Source organism: Populus alba, chromosome 12 (assembly GCF_005239225.2).
Source record: "Populus alba chromosome 12, ASM523922v2, whole genome shotgun sequence".
Classification (NCBI taxonomy): Eukaryota; Viridiplantae; Streptophyta; class Magnoliopsida; order Malpighiales; family Salicaceae; genus Populus; species Populus alba.
Genome location: NC_133295.1, coordinates 13,020,949 through 13,038,832, shown reverse-complemented (window position 1 = coordinate 13,038,832; position 17,884 = coordinate 13,020,949). Strand labels below are relative to the sequence as shown.

The 17,884-nt window shown below is 35.1% G+C and overlaps 2 protein-coding genes across 3 annotated transcripts; one reads left to right on the top strand and one right to left on the bottom strand.

The window, feature by feature from the left end:
• Positions 1 to 1,864: 1,864 nt before the first annotated feature.
• On the top strand, positions 1,865 to 5,755 carry LOC118042501 (protein ORANGE, chloroplastic). The gene is made up of 8 exons (XM_035050208.2): positions 1,865 to 2,343; positions 2,460 to 2,574; positions 3,147 to 3,263; positions 3,457 to 3,543; positions 3,926 to 4,002; positions 4,181 to 4,308; positions 4,767 to 4,903; positions 5,469 to 5,755. The coding sequence occupies exons 1-8, from the start codon at positions 2,129 to 2,131 to the stop codon at positions 5,544 to 5,546; spliced, it is 954 nt and encodes a 317-aa protein (XP_034906099.1). The 5' UTR covers positions 1,865 to 2,128; the 3' UTR covers positions 5,547 to 5,755.
• Positions 5,756 to 5,911: 156 nt separating this feature from the next.
• On the bottom strand, positions 5,912 to 17,495 carry LOC118042500 (ATP-dependent DNA helicase SRS2-like protein At4g25120). 2 transcript variants are annotated; one of them, XM_035050205.2, is made up of 29 exons: positions 17,142 to 17,495; positions 16,490 to 17,057; positions 16,326 to 16,367; positions 15,973 to 16,136; positions 15,512 to 15,713; positions 15,088 to 15,144; positions 14,904 to 15,009; positions 14,685 to 14,818; positions 14,469 to 14,543; positions 14,173 to 14,298; positions 13,922 to 14,053; positions 13,748 to 13,831; positions 12,553 to 12,666; positions 12,355 to 12,455; positions 11,864 to 11,930; positions 11,456 to 11,506; positions 11,099 to 11,176; positions 10,592 to 10,798; positions 10,454 to 10,492; positions 9,749 to 9,820; positions 9,567 to 9,653; positions 9,435 to 9,491; positions 8,595 to 8,800; positions 8,398 to 8,491; positions 7,693 to 7,743; positions 7,184 to 7,246; positions 6,915 to 6,974; positions 6,330 to 6,392; positions 5,912 to 6,238 (listed from the first exon to the last, which is right to left on the bottom strand). In XM_035050205.2, exons 1-29 carry the CDS (start codon positions 17,294 to 17,296, stop codon positions 6,149 to 6,151), a joined length of 3,345 nt encoding a protein of 1,114 aa, XP_034906096.1. In that variant the 5' UTR covers positions 17,297 to 17,495; the 3' UTR covers positions 5,912 to 6,148. The 2 variants fall into 2 exon arrangements, 1 of the variants encoding a protein (XP_034906096.1); XR_012167533.1 differs by lacking the exons at positions 5,912 to 6,238; positions 6,330 to 6,392; positions 6,915 to 6,974; positions 7,184 to 7,246; positions 8,595 to 8,800 and having other exon boundaries at positions 7,688 to 7,743.
• Between the last annotated feature and the right edge of the window lie 389 nt (positions 17,496 to 17,884).

The window sequence follows — 17,884 nt, the reverse complement described above, 5'->3', positions numbered from 1 at the left end:
TTATGAAAAAATTTCATGGACCTTTAATAAAGGCAAATATGAAGGACTGAAAACTATTTCTGATATAAATGAAAGCGAATATGAAAGTCAGGAGGTATTCATAGAGATGAAGGGTGCATCCTATGTATTTATGGACCTTTATTGTCAAAATTTATAGCCTTAAACCCCCTACAACAGAAGAAAATTATATATATGTGCATAGAAAATATTTTCCTCGCTTGTAATAGAAATGAAGGTTTATTATTTATTTTCTAAATATATTTGTTGAAAACTTTTAATTTCAATTGTCCATGAAGATAAGCAAGGGTAAATATGATTATTATCATAATTTTTTAAATCTATTTTGATTGTTAATTAGAAGCAAGGCTTGGGTCATGGATCAAGAAAGTAAAGTTGGGTTAACTCGAGTCAATATAAAAATAAAAATATTTAAAATTATTATTTTAAAATTCAATTTTAGAAGTCAACTCAAAGCAAGATCCAAGTCGCCAGTCAAGAGAATCAACTTATGTTTTCCTTTGTCAACATAAAAACAAAAATGATTTTTATCATAGTTTAAAATTGTGACTCAAGATTGACTCGGGATAAAGTCAATGTTGCGGGTTGGGACAATCAACTTGAGTCAATGTTCAAATAAAAGTGGTTATTAGTATGATTTTGAATATCGACTCGAGATTCTACCCAAGACAAGCTCTAAGTAACGAGTAAGAGGGTCAACCTGAGTTGATCGGAGTCAACATAAAAATAATAATTATTATTATTATAGTTTTAAACCTCGACTCGAGGGTTAACTTGGAGTAAAGCTCGGGTCACAAGTTGGATTGATTGTTGATCCAAGTCAATGTAAGAATAAAAATAGTTATTATTATAGTTTTAAACCCAACTCGAAAGTCTATCAAGGCAATTCACAGGTCAGAAGGGTTAATTTGGGTTGATATGGGTCAACTTAAAAATAAAAATAATTATTATCATAATTTTAAAATCCAATTGGGGGGTCAACTAAGAGTAGGGCATGGGTCGGGAGGGTCAACTCGGGTTTATCCTAATCAATGTATGAATAAAAACGATTATTAACATAGTTTTAAAACCTAATACATGAGTCAATCTAGGATAAGGCTCTAGTCACATATTGATAGAATCAACTCGAGTAATCCAAAATTATTTTTTTAAAAAATCAAAACAATCTTGTCTTGACTAAAAAAAGATCAACGATTTTGTTTGATCATATTTGATCTTGGATTGACCCTGGTTTTTGATAGGCCAAGTTGAGTCAATCATTCCTTGATTTTTTAAACCTGGATCGGTCCAGGCCTCGAGTTGATCGGGTCTTTGGTCGACTTGTTGAGCCAATCTGAATTCTATAACTAGAGCTATAAAAATTTATTAATTTCAACACTCATTCTAAATTAAAGTGAAAAAAATAATATCTATTTAATAAAAAATCATGTAATTTATATAGTAATATATATTAAGAATAAATAAATTTTTTAATATTTTATATTATCTTATCCATAATAACTAAATAAAATATAAAAAAAATTATTATATATTATCATCGAACACAATTTTATTTTTATATCATCTTTTCTGTTTTTATTGTATCCATATCTTCTATTTGCAACAGAAAACAAACGATATAAATATGTCATATCATATGCCTAAAAAGTCCTAACATGACCACGTGTTAGCATCGTAGTGCTATGAAATTCCTGCCTTGATATGAATAAAGTATTGTGGATGAGATAAATATTTATTTAAGGAAAATAGACTAACAATACAAATTGGATTGTTTTTATTTTCCTCCACTTTGACTTGAAGCACATATTTTTATATGATCCATTATCCACTAAATTGCCTCCACTCAAAATTTCCATTTTCTTGCATGAAAAAGGGAAACAATTAACACCCGCCAGCGTTCTCCATCCACGTGGCAGAAAACCCAATTTCCAAACAATTCCAATATTATGACAGCATCCATGTTAAGTGATCTCTCTTGTCTCTTCCTAGCTTGATGACCCAACTCCATTAACAACTGCAGCATCAACCAACATGAAGAACAACAACCCACAAACGAACTGAAACTGAAACAAGAGTTGTTCTTGTGTTTTTTTTTTTGGGGTTTACGAGGATGGCTTGTTTGAGTCGGGTTTTAACGGTTTCTTGCCCGGTAAAACCGTTGTATGGGTTCAGTTCTTGCAGTTCTCAAAATTGGAGGAGGAGTAGATTTGCAGATGCTTCTAATCATAAATTGAATTTGAGATGGAAAGCTATGGCTTCAGAATCAGATTCTTCTTCTTTCGCTGCTTCAGTTGACTCTGATTCTCCTGATAGAAACGCTGCCGGGTAAAAGACTTCTACTTTTTAATATCCCAACTCTTTTTAAAGCTTTATTTGGGAAGAAAGTGAAAATCTTGACTTATTTGCCGTGTTTGGTTTTGTGGGATTTGATTGATTGTTAGGTTTTGTATCATAGAAGGGCCAGAAACAGTGCAGGATTTTGCTAAAATGGAATTGCTAGAGATTCAAGATAATATTCGAAGTCGGAGGAATAAAATTTTCTTGCACATGGAAGAGGTGAGGATTAAAGAACTATGACCTGGATTCTCTTTATATCGCGTTTCTTTCTTTTTGTTTTTTGTTTTGTTTTTTTTGTTTTTTCCTTTGGGTGGTTGATTTCAAGTTCTTGTTTAGATAGTCTGATAGCCAAATTCCAAGGATAACAATAGGCCAATTGCCATATTTATCTAATCCAGAATCAATTTTTGAAAGACAAAAAAAAAGTTTTTAAGTTTGATAACTGTTTAAGAAAGACCAAGGTTCAAAATACTCTTTTAGAACTTATTAAAGCTGAAGATGACTGTAATATTGTAGACCTATTAGCCGAAAGTGCTAGATAATGCCTTCTTTAGGCTCATGCAATATAGAAAAAAATTAAAGATTCTGGATTTCTTAGATGTTATTCATCATTTCTGTGAACATTGTGACATAATGGCTAATGCTGTTATTTTAATGATTGTGTTTTAAATTTTGAAAACAATTCTTTATTGCCAATCCTTTTGCTCTAAGTCCAACTTTTATGATGCTTGTTTCTACTTTCTATTCCTTTTTTCCCTCCTGATGTTATAATGTCATGAAAATTTTTGTAGGTTCGTAGACTAAGAATACAACAGAGGATCAAGAATGCAGAACTTGGAATTTCAAACGAAAGTGAAGAGAATGAACTTCCCAACTTTCCATCGTTCATTCCGTTCTTGCCTCCTTTGGTGAGTTTCATTTTGTTCTACAATTTAATCATGCAAAATTTCATTTCTCCACCCTTTTTTTCTTCCATTTACTCATTTATACTTTCCTTTTAATTGGCCCATTATGTTTGAATCACACATCACAAGAAATGTATTTATTTCTTCCCTTTTAAGATGATGATTGCACAGTGACTAATTTGCATGTAACATGCAGAGTGCTGAAAATTTGAGACTGTATTATGCTACTTGTTTTTCTCTTATTGCTGGGATTATCATTTTTGGTGGCCTTCTAGCACCCGCGGTGAGTTTTCTATGTGCTTGATTGTTATTATCTGTTATGTATCATATATGATGATTTACCTAAATTTTCTCATTCCGCTAAAATTTAAATTTTTATTGTAATTTTTCCTGATTGGAACAAGTGCATAGTTTACTTGATAAGATAGGAAACTTCAAGGGAGGATCTCAGATTTTCAAATGTGTAAAAATTGATGAAATTCCTTGCCAGAGCTTGAATAGTGCACATATACATCAAGAAAACAACATAAACTTAGAAAACCAGGCTGAGGAGAACTAGTAATGATTGTCCAAAAAAAGAGAGGCACATGATCAAGCAAGTCTCTATCCTTGTGGAGTGTTTGTTTTTGGCATTGTTTTGAAGTGTTTATTCCTTTTCATATCAGTTGGAGCTTAAGCTCGGTTTGGGGGGCACATCGTATTCAGATTTTATCCGTACTATGCATTTGCCCATGCAGTTGAGGTATGTTGCACCAACATGGTCTCTTATAAGTACTGCCCGGTTTCTCACTCATGATTGTTGAGTTTGATTGCCCCTATTTTTTCTCATTAGCTTCTTGTTCTGACTGGCTATGATCTTTTAAGAAGCATGTCGAAACACAATCATTTAAAGTTTCATTTACATGTCAATTTCATTGCAGTCAGGTTGATCCTATAGTGGCATCATTCTCTGGCGGAGCAGTTGGGGTCATCTCAGCCTTGATGGTGGTTGAGATAAACAATGTAAAACAACAAGAGCATAAAAGATGCAAATACTGTCTTGGAACTGGTATGTTCCTAGCTTCTTCATGCTCTCTTCCTGTGTGGGTTTCTTGCCTGCTGTGGCCTTTAATTGCTTGGATATCCTTGCACAATGATCCAGAAAATTCCTGAGCTTCTACCGGTTTGGTGCACCATCACACTCCTTGGATTGCTCAAAGATCAGATAAAAATAATTTAATACTTCCACCGCAAAAAGGCATCTTTTCCTTTTCTTGGATGTTGGCTAACTATTTCTCCAAATACCCTAGTCCTTACATTTCCTACTTGGTGAATTTCCTGCCTCTAGATGTTAAACTAAATAGCATTTGTGCAACTTGATTAATTAATGATGATGATAATAACAATTTCTGGTCATTCAATCCTGGCTAAGCTATATGTTTCTCCTAGGCTTCTAACATAACATAAATCAATGAGTGAATGATGCACTTGCAGTGCTTAATTCTGATCTGTACACTATAAATGCAGGCTATCTTGCTTGTGCTCGGTGCTCAAACACAGGAGCACTTGTTCTTATTGAACCAGTTTCAACAATCAGTGGTGCAAATCAGCCTCTATCAAGACCTAAAACAGAAAGATGTTCAAATTGTTCAGGATCTGGAAAGGTTGGTCATCAAATTCTCGCTTTTTTCTGTATCAAGTGACAATATGTGCTGTATATTGTTTTTTTTTTTGCCTGCTGCTTTTTTGCTCGTATCTCCCATTCCTGGGTGGAATGAGCTACTCAACTGGGATCAATTACATAGTTTTATTTATTTATTTTGAGGTTTGTGCCTGCTGAAAGAAGAACAGATGAGTTATGATAAATTTTGACAGAAAAATATTACAAGATGTAATGGTAAGCCGTCAAGATCTATAGAATGATAAAATCCTGTCACTGCCTAAGCAGTTTGTCCAAGGACAGACGAATTCTCCACTCCTTTTGAGCTGTCCCAAGCACCCAATTTCGATTGGAGAGAGCCATATGAGGCTAACTTTCTTGGTGGAATAAAACGTGGAGAATTTGTCATTTTTTTAGGAGTCTCATCAGTTGCCCTCCATCATTTAAGGGATTTCAAAACTGTTACTAAGCACATTATGTCTAGCATTTTGCAGCTGTACAAAAAGTAGGTTGCTCTAATTTGAAGTCAGAAGAGCTAATTTTGTTTTCATGTTCAAAAAATACTGCAGGTCATGTGTCCCACATGCCTTTGCACCGGGATGGCTATGGCAAGTGAACACGACCCACGGATTGATCCATTTGACTAGACATGTATTGTTTCAAGCTCTACCTGCTCCTGCATGCCATTAATTTGTAGGCTGTAAGAGCCCAAGGCATGCTTTGTATATACAAGCAGCTGGAGCTCCGTATCTGCAACCTCATTCTCCATAAGATAAACTTTCCTTGTTGTATTCTTACATTATATCGCACGCTTCTGCTCTCTATCCATTGAAAACAAAAAATCAATTATGCTAAATCTCATGCCTCGTGTCTTTTTTTTTTTTGTCTTAAAAAGTTTTTGCAAGTCATGCTGAACTTCAATTCATCCAAAGTCTCCTAGCTAGCAATTCAATGATTGAGATTGGAGATTTTTAATTGGAGATCTATCCTTGTTGTAAAACACATGGCTAAATGGGCATGCAATTAAACCAATAAATAAATAAATATCATGACGCATTATTAAGCTTGTAGATCTTGAATGTCAAAATTGCATGGAAAGGAAGATAACAATACAGTTCATCAATAACCTCAGTTTGAACTAAATTATGAATGCAGTATGAATTGTTCTCTTTGGGATCAATAAACTGAGACTTACAGCCCCATATAGGCAGGATTTCCAAATCAAAGTCATCAGAGGGATCCGTCGTTGTCATAATGATTTATATTGCTCTATCAAGCGGGAAGCATGGAGACGTGATGTAGGGGTCACGGTGCATCCCAAGTTTTGAAGATATCCAATCTGTACGTGAGAATATAACAAAAATGATGCATAAACTGCCATAGAACTGAATCTGTAAGCCAAACTCACTCCTCGTACTAGAAGCAGTTACCTGTTTAGATGTAGGTGCAGATGAGCTCATTGAATTCTCTATCCTTAATTTCTGGAAATGCTCCTATAAAGGGAAAAAATATTGCCTCAGTATCAGCAAGATGTATAGAATGACTTTGAATGCGAAGAAGAGAAACATTTACAGGATAGGAACCCAACCAGCACTCCCTTATAGATCGAGAAACCATTTTTCATAGGAAAATATATGTTATATATCCCAACAACTTAGAACAAACATGGTTCAATTTCTTGGTTTTATCGGGCAGAGTTACGGGGGCAGTGCAGTGCAACAGCAGGGGGGGGCTAAAAGCTCCAAAGACAGAACTAACCTTAGTGCACTTTCTTCAAATCATCGTTTACTTTTCTGATTTTTAAGAATGGATATTCTAATTCTAAACAGTGCAAGAAAATCTCAGACCAAGCATTTAAGTACACTGTTTTTTCGTTACTGAATATATTCTAAAGGTTATGGAGTTTTAGCACCTTAATTGAAACCAAGTGACAGAACATCATTAAAAGATATAAAATGTGAAAGCATAATCTCAGACGAGAAATTAAACAGCAAAGTTGAAAGCTGAAACCAGACCTGTTTCTCATGCATCAAATGAGCACGTTGGTCGGCAGGAATTTGCTCCCATCTCAGCACCTGTCAGACAAGAAATACCCTGGTCGATAAAATCAATCCTAAATGCATACAGGAGTGAAAGACATAGAAGGTCAACGAATATAGTTATACTATTCCTGTCAGCTTCTGCAGTAACCATCACAGAAAAACCAACCATAATGTAGGCAGGTTTTATCTGTTAAATCCAGACAGTAGCCAAAGAAGTGTTGAAAAGTGCATTATAAGCTTACATATTCTGCATACTGAAAGGCCTCATCACAGCTCAAGCAGGACTTCAATGCACGTAAAACATCCTGAGATATTATGCCAAAGCAGCATCAGCAAATACTAGATAAAATTCATTATAGAGGCATGCGTATCATTACTGATAAGGGTCTAACAAATTTGAAAGGAATGCTGACCACAATGCATGTGCAGACAATCTCGTTAAGAAAATATTCTTTAAGTGTTACCCTTTAAGTGTTCACTGAACTTCGTTAAAATAGTGTTGGAAGGAAAATCTGAATCAATTTTATTTTGTCCTCAACCAAAATAAAATTATGGCACCAAAACTCTTTTAGCTGTCCCACTTTCTAAAATATTGGCCCAGAGATGAAAGTTTTTATAAATGCTATTCTGCTAATAATCTTTTTAACATTCTAGAACCTGATGACATAAACTGATATTTCATGAGAAGAAAAAAAGTTAAAAAAGGAGAACTAAAACTGTTCTTTAATGCAGAATTGACACATTGCGCCACCTTGTGTTTGTTCTTCTCCACTCTCAATCGTTCATCGATAACAAATCCAACCTGAAAATAAAAATAGAGTAAAGCATTGATCAGGATATCCATGCATCAAATGAAAGTATTATATCAATTTCAAAGCTGTCGCGAACCAAGAAAAAAAATTCAGACAACCGTTTCACTATACAAGAGGCTGCACTAAATTTCCTTCCAAATCATGAAAGATTCTGCTATCTATCATAATTTCATTTGAACCACAACATGCTATCACCATAATGTATTGAAGCATTGATCAGAACATCAAATGACAGGATGCAATCAACAAGCAGCTCCCTCAGAAAATAGAAGAAAGAAAATATCATTGTTTCACCAGCTGATGCAACTCACATGGACTTCAGATAGTAGAAACCATATGCACAGAGGGCGGTTAAATAGCCAAGCATACATGCTCTTTGTCAGTACAATATTGACGAAGATGCCATTCGCTTTTCAAAGAACCAATAAGGAGATGAATAAGAAAGAACAGAAGATTATGTGGTTTATAAAATCGATGCATCTACATGTATGAATGTGATGCTGAATGGACAGATGCAGTGAGAAACTACCATCAATAGAAGACCTAAAGAACAGATTAATCCCTCAAGACATACATTTCAACTTCAAAGACTTAGTACACTATTCAGAGCTGGAAAAGGTTAACATATAGGAACAGGAGGTCACCTTATTAAGCAATCTCTTAGGGTTTTGGAATGCTTGTTTCTTGGCCCATTGATGGAATAAGTGGGAAACAACTGACCTTTCCTCAACAGCAAATCTGCAAAAGGGGACAGGGGAAGTAATTAAAGGTTATTTTTAAAATAAGTAATACCAACATGCTACAGCAGCTTCAAGCAAACCATCCCAGTTTCAAGGACAACCTTCTTAAGAAAATATTCCCATTGTATGAATCAATTGTTTCCAATGACTCTTTTGAAGCCTCGTTTATTTGATTAACAAGGAAATCATTTGACTCGGTTTCTAAATCAGAAACTTTTTGTTCTTTTGGTAGATCAATGACAAAGTCAACAGTTTCATTTCGGATCTCGCGATGCTTTGTTTGTAAATCTTGTAGACATACTTCAGCCTGCCATTGATGTGAATAGATAAGAAACACAGTTAACATAAGTCACACACTTAGCAATAGAATACACTCAAACTCAATATGCAGAGTAGCTGGGATGGACAGTCTAGGAAACAAGTGCATAACCGAAAAGAAAATTTTGGAGCTGTGAGTGCAAGCAAAAATGTTATCTAGAAATATGCAACAAGCAGTGTTAATAGCAAAGATTCTCTCCCTCTCAAATTTGAAATAGCATTAAATTGACTGTATATAAGTAAAAGGCTACCAGGAAGATAAAGTGTAGGCAGTTTTCTTGTGATTCAAATATTGTAGAAAATTGCTTGCAGGACACCAAAGTTTGCAGAAATGTCAAAGCTGATAGACCACCACCTAATTTCTACTCACCATGATACTCATACAGATGTTACCCTTCAACTCAATTTATTTGGTGGTTGATTCATGCATTAAGCCATTTATGTTAATTTTAACAATGCACCTCAAATCAATTTATCCTGAATCTTCACATTAGCAACAAAGTCAAAGATAAAATAGGCTTACAAGAGTAGTGTGAAAATTGCAAGAGGCTGGATCTCTATTTTCTAAAAAAGAAAAATACAAAGATACAGCAGAACTTAAGAGTCAAACCAGCAAAATGTACCTGAATCTCCCGAAGATGATCTGGTATCTCTTTGAGAAAACGTGATGGATGAAGCATCTGAAAGGACTTAAATTGATACTCAACATAAACAGAAATTGAGAAACCAATAGAAATAGTTTATGAAGGTCAAACCTGCCAATTTGAATCCATGGCAACATATGTAATGAAAAGTTTCTTTCGAGCACGAGTCATTGCCACATAAAAAAGACGCCGCTCTTCCTGAGATTTTGCAGCGAGAATAATCAGTTGAGCACCACAATGAACTAATTTGCAGAAAGCAACAGGAGCAATTTTCCATGCAAGAACAAGCTTACCTCAATTGAGGTACCATTTTCCTTTGCAGTGCCATTAAATTCATGCAACAGAGGAATCTCAGATTCATTTGCCTGCATCAGTAGTCTAGGCATCAGAGCAGGTATGATGAATATTTAAGGAGCAAAGACTTGTATATCCAATAAACGATTCTCTTGCAAAGCACCATTTCAAACACTGTTATTAAATTTGACTATTTTACCAATAATTCATTACCACCAACCATCTCAAGGTTTCCAGTGTTGTCTGCTAAAAAGTTGTTGATGCAGTATCATTTCAAATACCAAAAAACAAAAAAGAAAACATAAACAATAAACACAGCTTTTAGACTTTAGAGAACAATTGTGCCTTAATACCTCAACAGAATATAATCTTGGTACAACAAAATCAAAACCACATCAAACTTCTGGTTTATTACAACCACCCTAATTGGGTTTAGAAGTGAAAAATATGCAGTAACGTAAGCCATTGCAGATTTGATTGACACTCGTCATAAATTTCTTTAAATAAGTGTGAAATGCTGGCTCCAATCATATTAAGCAAGGCACAAAGCAGATACGTGCAAGGAAGCCACATTCAAATTCCTGACTGGAAAGAGGAAACCATAAAGATACAACACATCAATGCTAGAAAATAAAATGTTTGAATAACATGGCAGGTTATTAGGTCAAGACTCAAGCCAGGGTAGTGATAATGCAGTCAAGTACCTTTACTATAAAAACAGTGTCCCACTCTAAGCCTTTTGACTGCACAGAGAAAAAGGGCAAGATGGAAAGAAATTTAGCCAATGACATCATCAAACTCCATATAGCACTAAGAGGGAAATAGTTAAATTGAGGAAAAACCTGATGAATGGTAGTTAGGGTTACAGAATTTTCATTATTATGTCTTCGAGAATGAAAATTTTCTTTCTCCCGCTGAGTTATGTAGTCAATAAACTCTTTGAGTAAACTAACACAACCTTTCTGTTCTTGCACATCAACCTCTCCTTCTTTTGAAGCAACTTGCATAGATAAAACATCAGAGACATCGTCCAATAAATATTGAAGAACCTACATGGTAGTTTAACCAAGTTCTAACCACATGTCAGAGCATTCGATGTAAAGATAATATGGATGCCACAGGAAGTATAGGAATATGAAACTTATTTAAACTTCAAAGGAAAGGGTTAAAAAGAAAGTTATTCTAGAAAATCATCAGCCACAAAGTTCTGTTGTCTAAAGATGCAAGCACACAGACAAAAAAGGATTGAGATTTTCCGTTTCATTCCAAAAAGCAACAAGCAGCTGGGATCTTTACAGTAATTAACTAAAAGCATATGGTCTAAATTATTGCCATCAAAAGATACTTACAGATCTGAGGTCATTGTCTTCATTGAGCAACTTTCCTCCATCACTATCAACCACTGCCCGTTGTTCGAGAAGATATTTCTAAGATTTGAAGCCATACAAGAAGATCAAATTGTGAATCTAACAGACCGCAAACATGATAAAGGAACCAGAAAATTCACATGCACATCATAGTTCTGTGGTGTAAATCAATTTAGCATCAAGAATGTTCTTAAGAGGAATAGCATATTCCTCCAAGTATTACCAAATGAGATCAGCTCTTATGCAGCACTGGCACCCAAATATCTCTAATCAAAAGTGCTAGCATATTTATGAGCATGTTGTGTAGTTAACTTGAAAGCTCAATCAAGGGTAACAAACCTGAGGAACCATGCTTGCCACTGACGTTATGACAGCTGAAATTGACTGTTCCTGTAAACAGAAAACCATGCATCTAAAAACTTGTTGAAAGAAACTTGTGCAACTTGATTGACATTTAACAACAATGTGGGGGGAAAATAACAAATGTCTAATATTATTTTTGTATTAAAATTTCAGTTTGGCACTAATACATAGCATGGAAAAATAAAGGCTCCTTCAGGAAGGCAAATTTTAATGAACCCAGGCAACTCTCCAGTCTTGGATGAATAGCTAAAATCAGGTCAGAAAAATTTGTTCATTTCATGCTTGCCATAGCCATTTAAAACTCCTGATCCAATTCAACTACTACTTTAAAAGGAATTTTCTGAAGCAAACATCAAGTCAGTAATTTTAAACTTGTTTATTTACCCTGTGAACAAGTTTGGAAATCATCTGCAGTGTAGACAACACCTTACGTCCCTGTGTGAGCTGATTCCTATTGTAAACAAAAAGGACAAAAATAAGTAAATATGCAAATGATTTTGTACGGTACATTAGTCAACAGCGTTGGAAGCTCCTGAAACAGAAATTTCTCGCCCCAATTTGCTATATCTTCTACTCTTAATGTGTTGCTAACAAAGATGTTACAATACTCAGTATTGTGCTAGATAAAAACATCTTGCAGCTTCAAAAGCTTATCAATGCCATCACAAAATTCTCTGTAATGGAAACTCTAGTGTAGAAATCAATAACCACTTCCACCAACAACAACAAAAAAAAAAAATAGAAAATGCCAACGCAGATTGCTTAATTTGATCCCAAGTCAAGCAAAATTTACTGTTTCAGCTCTTGGACATGTTGATACTATTAGTAAGCTTATCCCATATAAAATGATTGAGAAAAATTTGAGAAACAAAAACCTCTTGAAGGTACCAGAAATCTTTGCACTAAAGACATCACATGCAGCAGCTATAAAGCTACATTTTCGGACTGTTGAGATTTTATCAACATGCTCGATAACCTGCAAGAGATGAGAGATGAAATAGGGTCATATGAAGTGAACATACCATTATACAGAAATAGAAAAAAGCAGAACCAGCGAAAAACTAAACATGTACCCTTTTTTTCTCCTCCTTCTCGAAAGGAAGCAAAGCCTTGAAAACTTGATGATATGAACCATTGTCACAACCTGGCAATGTTGTTCTAAGCATTGCAATGATAGCTTTAACTACCTATTACAAAGCTATTGCTTGTTCAACAACCAATAACTTATTGTGCACGTGAATGATAAAGCAAATATCAGAAAATAGAATTACTTGCATGCTAAATTTCTCAGCAATAATAGTATTACATCTGACTATATGCCCAAACACGAGAAAGAAAGCTACCGAACTCAACAGCATTGGAAATAATAAAGATAGATGAAATATCTAGCTATATTACAACTAACTATAATCAAACTTAAGCTACTTTTATCCCTAGAAAGTAACCTGAAGATATGAGAACTATTGAAACCTGCTCCCTGATGTCCTGAGCAGGCTAAAGAAACTATTAAATCAGCATAGAGAGTGATGATTAAGGAAAAGAACCACTATCTTAACACCATGCTATCACCTCATTTTGTATCTTCTGGTAGTTATGCAAGTGTGAAGGGCTCATTGTGCAAAATTCAAAAGAATATATAACTGTAGTGATGATTGATGAAATATAATTTGTCTTGTTCTCCAAACAAATCAATTTGAACTTCAGCATCATTTTATGATAACATATTAACATGTTTGACAACAATAATTTTCATAACCGTAAATCTAAGAACTTCAAATCCATTACTAGCAGCGATGAATCCAGGGTAGCTAACCCTATGCCAAGGATTGAAAACAATTTCCCTTACCTGCTAATAATGTCATTTTTTTTTTTCAAATGATAATAATAAATCAGCATATCCATAAAAAACGAAAAAAACTATCCCCTTTTCTCAAAAAAAATAAAATAAAATAAAAATTTGATCCAAATAAAGAAAAAAATATCTGGAAAAAATATTTTAAAATGTTTACTTTCTTATATCTACTTTCTAAAAGAACAAAAATACGACCCTCAAATATTCACTCATGAATTTCTCGCTGATGAATGGCAATGGCACACGACAACTATGACCAAAAACTTGAGTAAAATGGCTTGTGTCAAGTAGTATGATTTAAGAACAAAATCATATTTAAAGAAAATAACAGTATATTAGTTGATAGGAACACCATAAGAGAAACTTGTATGGATATTCATGATTAAGATTTTAGAACTCTAAAAAATATTGGGTACCTTTTTCCTATAAAAAGCAACCCCGTGAACATTGAATGGTATTTTTCTCTCACGAAATGCTAATTGAAATATCTTTCCTGATACCTGAAGTTTAAGAGATACTGCCATGAACAGTCAGAAAATATTTAATTACTTGTTTTGTACACCTTAAAAAGTATGGAATGTAAACTTGACCTGCCTCCTATACAGAATGGCAATACTGCCATAAGAAGGCTTAGAATGTGAGCCATCAGATGCAGTTTCCAAGATCTTGTCAACAACAAATGCACATTCTGCACGTTCATTTTGACATTCCTTGATAGCTATCTGTCCATTTTGGTCCAATGCATGAAGAAAATTAATTATCCAATGAAACAGGAAAGAGGTAAAAAGAAAAGAACAGAAATTAACTTTTCAGATACAATGGTATTGCAATACTAAGATACCTTAGATCCACAAGAATTATCAGTAAGAACATCCTTGAACCGACATCTTTTCATGTTATTTTGAATAAGAGAAGATGCAGCTTCAACAATATAACGTGTGGATCGATAGTTTTTATTGAGTCTAATCTGGATAAAAAAAGGCACAAGTAGTATCAAGAATCAAAACAATGCAATGATATAAACAATCTAAGAGCACTGGAAAGAAATTATAGATATACTCATCCAGTTATTTATTACATAATCAAGGAAACATAGATAACAATGACAGAAAAAAATAGCCAAAGGACATGAAAAACCTCTTTGTAATTTGCAAAATCATGACGAAATGAGTCAAACCCAGAAATTTCAGCTCCATTGAAACTGAAAATTGACTGCAGACAATGTAAGTACAAGTTTAGAGCTAGTAAATCACAAGTGTAGCCAAGGAGAATCCCTAAGGTGGGGTTCAGAATCCAAAAAGAAAAAAATGAAATGAATCTGTGAATTTTTAGAAGACAAATGAAAAGTTATACCTGATCATCATCACCAACAATAGTTATATGATTATGAGATGAAAGAAGTCGTAAAAGACTGTATTGCATGGCACTTGTGTCCTGGAACTCATCTATCACAATGGCTTTCCATGAATCTTTGCAATCCTCAAATACTGAATTGGATAGTAACACAAATGTTAGAACTCTAATAACATGTGAGTTGTGTAAACTCGTTATATACATTTGGATGGTATTGACCTTCAGGAAAATCAGTGAGCAACGTCACAGAACAACTGATTAAGTCATGGTAGTCCAAAGCATTACAAGATCTTAATATGTCATTGTAGTTCCCAAGAATTGCTGCCTGAAGCAGATCTAAGAATCAAAGGTAAGAAAGGAAATATACTGGAATGATACTGGAACCAGAAATTTAACAGCTTACTCCAATTTCATCACCCCTTCTATGGAAGTCTGCAGGTGTTTTTCCAGAAGCTTTAGCCTGAAATGTAGCACATTAATGAACTGGTGCCATGGATAAAATTTGATAACTTCATAAGCAATTAAACATGTTAGAAGCAGTACACAAAGAAGAGAGATAAAACCATATCGTAAACTATTTATTTTGTATATCTTGAATGAAGGAGAGGTGATAACCAGTCAGCAATAGGAAGGAAAAATTTAGTAATCAAGTTTCATTACACTAGAATATTTGAGCCTTGAAAATCACTAAATTGGATCCAGCACTAATTAAAATGATAATAATTATTAAAAATAACAGACAATAATTAAATATCAAACAAATTCTAGTTTATTTCAAGTTCATAACATATAGTGGTAGATTATAATGCACTTAACAAATTGCTAACCTGAGTCACAAACTTTTGCCATTTCTTTGACTTGTCCTTGAAATATTCCGGAGACACTATATCTTTAGAATCTTGAGCAAGTTTGCTGGCATCGTCATTTTGTACACCACTCTTTTCCTTTTCTAATAGCCTCACAGCCTCAATGATTGCTCTTCTCTGATGCCCATGTCCATATATCAAGAATTCTGATGTGCGGCCTAATCTATAGCATGAACCACAAGTTACTTACCCTTTCACATGAATTATATTATCATAGAGCAGAAGCCAGCTTCAAGCCTAGAATCTACCCAAGACAACAGAAGACTTCTACATTTTAAACAAAGACCAACTATTTCTTACTGTAGCAAGTAACATTTCCATATAATTCTAAGAGTTATAATGACAATGGAGAACATTTATTCAGGAAGGGAACATAATGCAGAAGCAAATGTCTGAACATCACAATCTCGGATTGTGCATACTTCTCTGCATGTGAACGACAAAGTTGCAAAGAAAAGGAATGGAACGTGCTAATCATAAGCTCCTTAGCTTTTGCCTTCCCAGCCACTGCTCCAATCCGATCTCTCATCTCAGCAGCTGCAGCAGTTGTGAAAGTCATTGCCAGAATGTTTGATGGACTAATTCCCTGACCATGTTTCAAAGGACAGAAACAAAAAATCCCACACATAATCGAAGGAGTAAACCATCAGATAGAAACAAAAGCCGAAACACAAGTAAAAAATGTTAAAAGCCAGCAGCAAAAAATCTAGCACAAATAACGCGCCTCTTTCAAGAAAGAAAAAAAAAATCAGCAGCAGCTAAAATCTTGCAATACCTCATTGAGCAGCATCAAAACACGCCCGACCATTGTAGAAGTCTACATCAAAAACAGAAAATTCAGAGCAAAACCAGCAAGACTTACCAACCAAAACTCTCAAATAAGACTTGCTAGTGCACTCAAGCGCATGCACAAACACAGATAGGAAGAGAATGGCTGACCTTTCCACTACCTGGACCAGCAATAAGCATCAAAGGAACGGAAATATCACTACAAGCCGCTTCACGCTGCCTATCATTCAGACCCTGCAAATACTTCACATACTCTTCAGGCATATTTCCGTATGGACAAATACTTGTCTCTTCCGTTGGAGAGTCCAACACATCTCGCATACCTGACTCCAACCTAGCCAAACTGCCCTCATTTCCCTGATCACACTCACATTCTACACTAAAACTCCTATTCGGACTTTCCTTTTCCACTTTCACAACAGACTTCTGCTCACAGATCGCATCAATCTCCTCCAAAATAGACTCATCAAAATCATCATCATCTAAAATACTAGCACTGCTACTAAGCGTAGATAAACGGTCACTAAAACCCGAACCTTCCGGTTTTTTCACCGGAGTAACAAAAGATTCCGATAAACATTTACTCTCTCCATCACTACCATTAACCACCTCCGACACTCGCGTGACACCTTTTTGCCCAAACCGCGATGGCGGCAGGTTAGTATTCACCTCCGCGAGAGGAAATCTTGGTGATTTAAGTGAGATTACATCATTATTTCTGTAATTAAAAAAGAAAGCAAGAGAAATTATGAATTCGATTAGATTTAATAGAAAGAGAAGTTAGTGTTTGAATTTTTCTCACTTGTGAGGGAATTTATTAGCGTTTGCGGCGGCGATGGAGTCGAGAGGGCGTTTGCGAGCGAGGAGTGCTTTCGCGGCTTTGAAATTGTGAGAAATTCGAGCTCTTTGTTCTTCCGTTATGATTTTGGCTAACGCGTAACTGTTTTCTTTTGACATTTTTTTTCCCTTTTGAATTAATAGAGTGAAAAGGGAACTGGGGAACGGAGGAGACTGGAGTAAGGTGACGGTATTGTTTTGATGTCTTCCTTTCCCTCCCCTGGGGACGAAAACGCTGGTTTTCAAATTGATGGGTGCCTTAAACGGCGTCGTGTCTTCCCGACCAAAACGAACGACTAGTCGTCCTTTGGATATCCCCCTTTTCTTCAGTGGCTAGTAGAAGAGGAAAACAACCGGGGAGACCCCAATTTATATGCCGATTCTCAAGTGAGTCCAAGAACAATGCACTTTATCAATTAGGACTCAAATGTCTCAAACATTTCTCATTTTGGTCCTTTTTGCAAACCCCGTTAGAATTTTCTGTCCAATTATATGCCAAAAGGGGGAGTATTTTTAAAGAACAATTGACAGAAAATGGAAAGAAAGTTCCAATTGAGAAATCTCCAGACTTTTTGGGACTTGATTGACTAAATAAAACTGTGCTAAATGGAGTTCACCAGATTAATTTAGAACGTGTTTGGTAGTGTAGTAGCAGTTGCTTTTCAAATAACTTTTTGTGTCGAAATGCATGCCAATGATGTTTTTTTA

What these genes read in the sequence shown, in the direction of transcription:
- LOC118042501 (XM_035050208.2), top strand. Translation starts at nt 2,129, where the DNA reads ATGGCTTGTTTGAGTCGGGTTTTAACGGTTTCTTGCCCGGTAAAACCG. An exon ending in TTCCGTTCTTGCCTCCTTTG is followed by an intron (nt 3,264 to 3,456) that starts GTGAGTTTCATT and finishes TGTAACATGCAG; the next exon opens with AGTGCTGAAAATTTGAGACT. An exon ending in ATTGTTCAGGATCTGGAAAG is followed by an intron (nt 4,904 to 5,468) that starts GTTGGTCATCAA and finishes AAAATACTGCAG; the next exon opens with GTCATGTGTCCCACATGCCT.
- LOC118042500 (XM_035050205.2), bottom strand. Translation starts at nt 17,296, where the DNA reads ATGTCAAAAGAAAACAGTTACGCGTTAGCCAAAATCATAACGGAAGAA. An exon ending in ATTTTGCAAATTACAAAGAG is followed by an intron (nt 14,299 to 14,468) that starts GTTTTTCATGTC and finishes TTTTTTATCCAG; the next exon opens with ATTAGACTCAATAAAAACTA. An exon ending in ATTTGATGCATGAGAAACAG is followed by an intron (nt 6,393 to 6,914) that starts GTCTGGTTTCAG and finishes TTCCCTTTATAG; the next exon opens with GAGCATTTCCAGAAATTAAG.